The sequence below is a fragment of the Bidens hawaiensis genome, unplaced genomic scaffold (assembly GCF_021521415.1).
Source record: "Bidens hawaiensis isolate Kalapana, Puna unplaced genomic scaffold, B.hawaiensis_p1.1 tig00008460_1, whole genome shotgun sequence".
In the NCBI taxonomy this organism is placed as follows: domain Eukaryota; kingdom Viridiplantae; phylum Streptophyta; class Magnoliopsida; order Asterales; family Asteraceae; genus Bidens; species Bidens hawaiensis.
This window is the reverse complement of record NW_027491601.1, coordinates 10,796-19,494: the sequence shown is the minus strand read 5'-3', so window position 1 is coordinate 19,494 and position 8,699 is coordinate 10,796. Positions and strand designations below refer to the sequence as shown.

Below are 8,699 nucleotides of genomic sequence, written 5' to 3'. Positions count from 1 at the left end.
TATAAAAGGCAAATTGGTTGATAAACTACTTCCTTAAACACAGAACATGTCTTCGTTGAATCTTTTATATGTACAAAAGCACAATGTTACACTCATTTTGGTCCTTTTCGTAATTTTTTTAAAATAAAACTAGTGTAATTTAAATTCCCAATAGTTTGTTGGCTAACGTAATTTAAAACACAATGTAGTTGACATTTCTAGTATCTGAACATTAAAACACAACCTGCTGGTTCCAAAATTCTCACATATTTAAAACAAGGAAGAAAATGCAAAATTGGTCTTGTACATGATTAATTCTAATCTATATACAAGTATCATAATTAATAAAAATTCAGCATCATTTGTAGGACCCGTGTAACGGTTCTCCTATTAATCATTTGTAGTACCAAAAATTTCTGAGTGTCCTGTCTTCCCATCGATCATGAAAATAAATAAAGGTACTTCAAGAGTTCTAGTTAGTTTGGTAGCCCCGATTTCTGTTTCCAAGTGATATCGATACGAATTCAACTCCTGGTTACATAATTAAGCCACTTTAGTGAAAATAACATTTTCTTAATTTTACTTTCTGATCATACCTCTGTCCTTTTAGAGAAGATGATGTCAAAAATAATGAAATTACTTTTTTACCCCTCGTGTTTCTTTTATCCAACTGGAGCCTCTCCATTAACTAGTGCACTTCCACTCTCACTGGATTCAACACTATCAGATTTGCTGCTACTTGTTTTCGGCTCGTTTTTGCGGGACCCAACATATCTCTTGGTAAATGTACCTTCAGGGGTTTTATCCACCTCACCCTTTTGTGGGTTTGAACTTTGTCTAGGTTTACTTTTCCCGCCAGCTGGACGTGGATTTTCATTAGGCTTATCAGTACCTTGATCTGGTAGCAATGCTTTTCGACTTAAGCGAAGTTGCCCTTTTTCATTTATCTGTAATTATACATTAAGATAATTCTGATTAATATACAACCTAAAAAAAACTAAAAAAACAATCCGTGTTATATAAACAAAACTTAATTTTTAAAAAACTCAAACCTCAATGAGCTTGACATCGACAATGTCTCCAACCTTGAAAGCCTAAAACAATATAAACAGAATGTCATTGTTTGATTGAAAGAATATAAGATGCTAACAAAAGGTGATAATACGTACATCGTCTGGTTTTGAAAGCCAATCTGGACTTAATTCACTAACATGACAAAGTCCCTGAAATGAAGTTTAAACTTGTTTTAGATTTATAACTATAAATCATGATTATTACTTGGGATAGAAGTTATACCTCTCGGCCAGGTACTATTTCTACAAAAACTCCATAAGGAACAACAGATGTGATTCTACAGTTCCTATATACATCACCAACAACTGGGACCATTGTCAAGTTACTAATAATGACTCTAGTCTTTTCTAAGCTTGCCAAATCTCTCGATGTTATTTTGACCTGCAAAAGTCAAAAGACATGTGAGATAGTGATTGCGAAAGAGCATAAAGAAGCTGGCATGTTTAGCTTACTGTTCCATTATCTTGAGTGTCGATAGAATCCACGCCAGTCTCTTCAATAATACTCTTGACCTTTTTACCCCCAGAACCGATGATAAGGTTAACTTTAGCAGGTTTAACCTTCATAACCAGAATAAGTGGAGCATGCTTAGAAAGCTTCTTTGATGGTGGAGGTGAGCATTTTAACATCTCAGCTGAAAAAAATAAAGTCAAACCAATTTTTAAAATATATCTGTATATACTTAAAGATATATTGATATTATTATGTTTTTAAAATTTACCAAGAATTCGCTTTCGCCCTTCTTTTGCTTGCAGTAAAGCCTGCTTCATTATTGACAAAGTAATCCCACCTACCTATAATGTTAAAACACATGATATTCAGATATAAAGCCACCAATATTCACCAAATTACTTGACAACCAAGAAAACACACAAAGATAAAATAAGTAACCTTTATATCCATTTGAAATGCTGTTACTCCATCATCATTCCCAGCAACCTGCATTGTTAAAGTTCAGTAATTTGACTAATTTCGTAACCTATATGATGTATGCAAAAGAAAATAAAAAACCATTGTTTAGATAGAATATTATTAATTTACCTTAAAGTCCATATCTCCAGAAGCATCCTCGGAGCCGGTGATGTCAGATAAAATAAGTGGGGTCCCATCTCCCCCGAATTCCTCTGTGTCCAGAACCATACCCATTGCTATACCCGCAATAGAACTCTTCAATGGTACACCAGCGTCTTGTAACGCAAGGCATCCCCCACAAACTGATGCCATGCTGGCATCATCATATAAAAAGATGGAAATATAAATGTCAAAGAATGTGGAACTCTTTATATAACACCAAAGTGAACCCTAAAAACTGTCACACCTTGAAGATCCATTACTTTCTGTTATGGTGCTCTCAACACGTATAGTATATGGAAAATCATCTTCAGAAGGCAAAATCGGTTCTAGGGCTCGTTCTGCAAGTGTACCGTGACCAATCTCTCTTCTACTTGGTGCTCCAATTCTTCCAGCTTCTCCAACACATGATGGTGGGAATGAATACTGTATAATCAACAAAAGACGGGTTTAGTTAATACTAATAATCTAATTAATATGTATTTAATAGAGCTAGAAGCATAGTCACACCTGAAGATAGAATCTTTTTACATCTTCCACACCTACAAGGTTATCTATTCTTTGTGCCATCTGTTTATCACCAAGGGTAACCACTGCCAACGCCTATAACACAACATATAAAAACACAATTTTCTCATAAGGCCAATGCCTACAACACAAGACAATAAATAAAAACACCATTTTCTCAAAAGGTCACAAATGTCCAATTTTGATGGTTTAAATACAAACCTGTGTTTCACCACGTGTGAAAAGAGCACTTCCATGTGCTCTAGGAAGTAAACCACATTCTGAATCAATAGGGCGTATCTCCTCTGAAGTTCTACCATCGCTTCTTTTCCCTCCCTTTACGAGGAATACACTTTAATTAAGACAAAAGCATTGGATATAAAAAGAAGTATCAACTTCATATATACCCTTAATGCATGGGTATATATATGAAATTAAACCATTAAGATCAAAGACTAGCATATCTATGTTTCAATCAGTTTCTAATAGCAAGTGATTGCATGCATACCTTAACTATTCGGTTTCGCAGGTATTTGGAACTAACACTTTTGAACACCAATTTCACATCTACCTCGGAGTAGAACTGCATAGGAAAAGAGAAGAATAAAATATAAAATATAAATTATTAAGGAAAAGAGGATAATTATACCGCGGGAACTGGTTTTTTTAAAACTGGCTTAATGTGAACATCGCCTTCATCAAATTCACCATCAACAACAAATTCTTCCTCTTCATCTTCATCCTCCAGCATGTCTGGAGTTATTTCAGCACCAACACAAGTTTCATTTTTGCTGACATAACCCTCCTCAGTAAGTATGTTTAGAACTTTGTCCTCTAATAATGAGAGGGCTTTTCTTCTTGGTACTTTGTTTTTTATTTGTAGAACATTGACTAATTCATCACCAGCAATTTCCTGCATTGTGTTTACTTGTGAACTTGAGAGAAAACATTGATGCAGATAAATGAATTTCATAGGGTGATAAATCAGATTAAAACATCAACATATTTAAAAAGATAAAAAGAGTCACATACTTCTACATGCTTATACAGCTCAGGTGGAGGTAACTTGATTGAATCAAGCATTTTCGGTTTTCCACATATTTTTGCCAAATTGTCCACCTCTTTGCATATGGCTTTTACAGCATCCTGATGCATAAAAGAAAATAAACTTAACAAACAGAGACACGTACACATATAGGCATAGAAAACAGAAGACTATCTGATCCCAATTCTTGATTTATCTAACATTAGTTATTTAACAATAAAAGTAAACCCTACTATTTATCTGAAATAACCATAACAGTCCAATAAAACTGAAAGTAAAATCCAACACAATTAGATAACAACCTGGCCAACTTCTATTGCTTGAAGCAACTTCTCTTCAGGAAGAAAGTCACAGTAACCCTGAGATGAACAAGTCCATAAACACAAACCATGTCAGGGCATGTGATAATGATGTATGCATAGTGTACTAACAATAAAAGAAGAGTGGTACAACCTCTATCATTAATATCCCGGCTTCTGAACCTGCTAACATTAAATCCAGTTTTGAATCTTCCATCTCCATGGTTGTTGGATTCACAACAAACTTATCACCAATTAAACCAATTCTAACTCCTACTACAGTCTCTGTATGTGGCACTTCTGAGAGAGCTCTGTTTGGTACACAGTGTGGCAATAACTGTAATTAGGCTAACTGAAACTAAAATAACCTATGATATCATCTAAGAGAAAAAAAGCTTAGTTTGGTATTAAATCTTACAATGCGATTCCAGCCGCTGTAACCGCCAAAGAATCTGGGGAGTGCAAACCATCATAACTCAAAACCTGCAAATGAAATGAGTTCCATTATGGATTATATAATCCAGCAAACATAAAACTTTGAACTTCAAATATGCATTTAGCATCATCCGTTTTTCACTTTTAACGTATCTTTAACTTTAGAAGTCCATGTTATTTTCAGTTTTCCATGTCCCGTGTAATAAATTGCAGATCTGGTTATCCAGCCTTTTTTTAAAAAGAAGGCAAGAAGTTTTATAATATCATTGCAAAAGCTAGAAAACTCAACCGACCAACTTAACAGAAAGCTTGAATAAGGGTGTCCAGTGTATAATGACTATACAATAAAACTCAAAAGTCAAAACATTTATCTTAGTATCAGCTACATGACTTGGAAACGGTATAAGACACCTCAAAGTCATATACATGAAAATAAAAATAATAAACGCAGACAGAAAAAAAGGGTCTAAGAAGCAAGTACATACCCAAGATAGTATTTGAATTTCATGGTAGAATCCCTTAAGCATGGTTGGCCTCAACGGCCTATCAATTAGTCTACAAATAAGTACCTGTATTACATTATTAAATACCATTCAAAACTCCAACATTTGTATTATAACTTGAGGATGTGCTAATTAATAAATCCATGAAATGAGAAAATAGGGGTGGTTTTAATGAAGGGCACAAGAACAAACTAATACCTCATGGTCCTTTGTCCTTCCCTCTCGCTTAAAAAATCCTCCACTGAAAAAATAATTAAAAATCAATGCATATATGCCTGGTATAATAGATATGAATAGAACTTTTAGGTATTGCTAGTAAAAAAGCAAACAATAATAATACTTGCCTAGTTCTACCAGCTGCTGAAAACCGCTCTTGATAATGTACAGACATAGGGAAAAAGTCAGACGGTTCACTCGGGACATCAGCCATACAAACAGTTGTGTATATAATCTGCAAGAGATTATTATTATATTAAATTGCATAACCTAAGATAACACATCACAAACTTGCATATGTATAATGTGAATAACCTACTTTAAAAACCAAACATAAATGTAACTGTTCTCAAAACTTACAGTTTCTCCATCTCTTACAACAACAGATCCACTAGCTTGTCTTCCTATTTGACCAGTCTCAACTGTTATCTGTAGAAAGAACACATATTAGAGCAATAAAGATAAGAGATGCTAGTAAGCTTTACATCCATTGTTGTTAACATGTTTGTACTGTTTTGGAAGAAAAATAATATATTAAATCATTTATACTCAACAGTTTAAAAAGGTAACAATCTTGTAAACTTGAAAATTATGCAGGAAGCACAAGTAACAGATAGCTAATAGTTTATAACCTCAATGTGTAAATTCCCCGTTCTTCTTGATACCAATACAATTGGGATGAGATCGGTACCATACCAAAAAATACCAATACCAAAACAAGTGAAATTACCAAATACCATACCAAAAAATACCAATACCAAAACGAGTGAAATTACCAAATACCATACCATTGAAAATACTGAAACGGAATGTTACCGATACCGATAGGGGTGTAAACGAGCTAGTGAGCCATTTTCTCAAGCTTAAGCTCAAGCTCGGGTCAGGCTCGGGCTTGGCTCATTTCTTGTTGACTAATTATTTCTCAACATTTAAAAAAAAAATTTATTTTGAGAAACACGTTAACGAGCCTAAACTCGGCTCAAGTTCCTGTGAGTACCTTAAACGAGCCTAAACTCGGCTCAAGTTCCTGTGAGTACCTTAAACGAGCCAAAGCTTGTCTCGAGCTCGGCTTTGCAGTGTGAAATTAATACACATAAGTCCAAAAGAGTTAATAACTCGAAATACAGTAAGGCTCGGGCTCAATAACTAAATGAATTTTATTTGAGCCTCGTGCTCGTCTCGTTTCAAGCTTTTTATCGATTCAATCTTAATTAGCTCGTGAGCGGCTCAGCTCATTTGCACCCCTAGACACCGAAAACATGTATATGTACCCGTACCAATTGTGTTCGGCCGGTATCCTATTCAGTATACAGTACCGGCTTCAGTAAAAAAATGCTCATCCCTAATTATACAAATTCATCTAATTTTGTAATAAAATAATTCAATTTTGTTTCTAAGGCAATTGAAACCGAACTTAATAATAATAATAATAATAATAATAATAATAATAAGTGGCTTACGTATCTATCTCCGACGGGAATTCGAACGGAACGGCGGTTAGGAAAAAACGGCGTGGAGTGCTTTTCCGAAGCGATGACGTCATCAGGTTCACGATTTAAAGCCTTAATTGTGAAGCGTTTAGAGTGTATTCGGCTCGGTGAAATGAAATTATTGGAAATAGAATGAGGCTTAGTGAGGCGGAAGTAGGATTTGTGGTGTTTATTGGATGATGATGTTGTTGGATGTGTGAAGTGACAGCAAGGTCCGCCATGGAAGCTACTGCTTGCAAGCATTGTGGTGGTGGGACAATGAAGAAGATGGTGATGGAGTGAGTGAGTGAGTGAGTGAGTGTATGAGACTCTTATCCGTTGTTGCTGGTGCGCGGCATTTGCAGATGGGCTACTTATTATCCATCCTTATTGGGCTTTTATAATGGGATTATTATTTTACTTGTATAGTTGTATTATATTTGTGGCATTCTTTTCGGGCTTTATAATGTGATAGTTATATTTAAAGCATTCCTTCCCATATTTGTGAGTGGAAAGTAGAGGTGTACATATTTGGTTTTTCAAATATCTGGGTTTGGATATGGAACTGAGTTTGGATATGATCGGGTATTGAAAAATCGGATATTGTTAATACTCGGGTCGGTTTCGGGTCCGGGTATTGTCTCTAAAAACATACCTTATGTATCAGCTTCGGGTCGGGTATAGAACCGGGTATTTAAATACCCTATTTTCGAGTATTTAGAAAACCATATTTTTGGGGTTTTTCGGCCTTTATTCCGGGGTATAGATTGAACTTTTAAGGAGTTGCACTTTTTAGGGGTATTTTTTGGGATATTTTTCATGTATTTTTCAGGTAAATTCGGGTATAGATCAGGTATTTAAAAAACCCGGTTTCGGGTATTGGAAAAACCTGGTTCCAGGTATGGAACCGGTTCCGATTTTCAGGTATTTCCGGGTACAAATCGGGTCCAGTTCGGGTACGGGTTTTGGGACTGAAATGCATACCTTATCTGTACCATATAGGTAGGGTCGGGTACAGGTTCGGGAATAAAAAGACCTGGTTTCGGGTTCGTGTTTTTTGTGCACCTCTAATGGATACTACTTATGGTAGGGACTAGTAGGGTTGTTCACGAACCAAACCGAACCGAACGCAAACATGCTCATACTTGGTTTGGTTTGAAAGCGAGCCGAACCGAGCGGATTGAATTTAAAGAAACGAGCGATATCTTTATGCTTGAACTTGGTTTGGTTTTGAAACCGAGCGGCTTGGTTCGGTTTATGCTTGATTTCGTACAAAGTTTCCAATTTTAAATTTCTAAAACTTCAGATATCATTAATTCAAGACTTTTAACTCAAAATTATCTAAACTTTCCTCTTTAAAATGTATAAAACTCAAAGTTAACAACAAAACATGTATAAAAAGAGCGGCTACGGTTTAAAGTTGGATTTTGAATTCAACACAAAAGAGGAGAATTTTAAAAACTTTAAAAAATAGTATACTTTTATATATATACATAAAGTTTATATATAAAACTAATAAATAAAAAATAATTCGAGCAAAGCGAACCAAACCAAACCGAGCGAGGCTTTGCTCCTACTTGGATTGTTTTTAAACTGAACCGAGCCGAACGGCTCACTTCCAAACCGAGCCTAAATCAAACGAGCATTTTTCGAGCAATTTTCGAGCGAACGACGAACGAGTTGCGAGCAGTTTGTACAGCTCTAGGGACTAGGGAGTGTTTGGCCTAGTTTTTTTTATATAAACTTATAGCTTTTTTAGCTTTTTTTTTTGTAAAAGAAGCTTAACTTGATGTTTGATTTAGCTTTTCAAGCTTATGCTTATTAGCTTATATAAGCTAATAGTTATTGAAGCAACTTACTTTTTTAAATTGAGGAAAGAGGAAAATATTATTGTTTATAAGTTGATTTTGAAAACGCTTTTATTCTTATTAATTCTTTTATGTTTTTTTTAAAGTAGTTATGAGTGGAGAAGAGAAAAAAAATTATGATTTTTAATGCAATTATATAGATAAAGATGAGGGATGAGCCGTGAATACAGAAAAACAAGATTGGAACCCAAAGTTGTATTCAGTCAAACCCGACTCAAACAAGTTAAAACATG

The 8,699-nt window shown here is 35.0% G+C and overlaps 1 protein-coding gene across 2 annotated transcripts; it reads right to left on the bottom strand.

Moving 5' to 3' along the window:
• Window positions 1-207: 207 nt before the first annotated feature.
• Window positions 208-6,967, bottom strand: LOC143529079 (polyribonucleotide nucleotidyltransferase 1, chloroplastic-like). Of its 2 annotated transcripts, XM_077024951.1 has the most exons (23): window positions 6,590-6,967; window positions 5,490-5,558; window positions 5,258-5,364; window positions 5,112-5,154; window positions 4,896-4,979; window positions 4,394-4,458; window positions 4,130-4,286; window positions 3,979-4,035; window positions 3,664-3,777; window positions 3,281-3,544; window positions 3,140-3,214; window positions 2,854-2,967; window positions 2,635-2,727; window positions 2,372-2,550; window positions 2,095-2,278; window positions 1,945-1,992; window positions 1,775-1,847; window positions 1,506-1,687; window positions 1,276-1,434; window positions 1,149-1,202; window positions 1,032-1,073; window positions 628-926; window positions 208-510 (listed from the first exon to the last, which is right to left on the bottom strand). In XM_077024951.1, exons 1-22 carry the CDS (start codon window positions 6,860-6,862, stop codon window positions 642-644), a joined length of 2,721 nt encoding a protein of 906 aa, XP_076881066.1. In that variant the 5' UTR covers window positions 6,863-6,967; the 3' UTR covers window positions 208-510; window positions 628-641. The 2 variants fall into 2 exon arrangements, with proteins under 2 accessions (XP_076881066.1, XP_076881065.1); XM_077024950.1 differs by having other exon boundaries at window positions 208-926.
• Window positions 6,968-8,699: the final 1,732 nt, after the last annotated feature.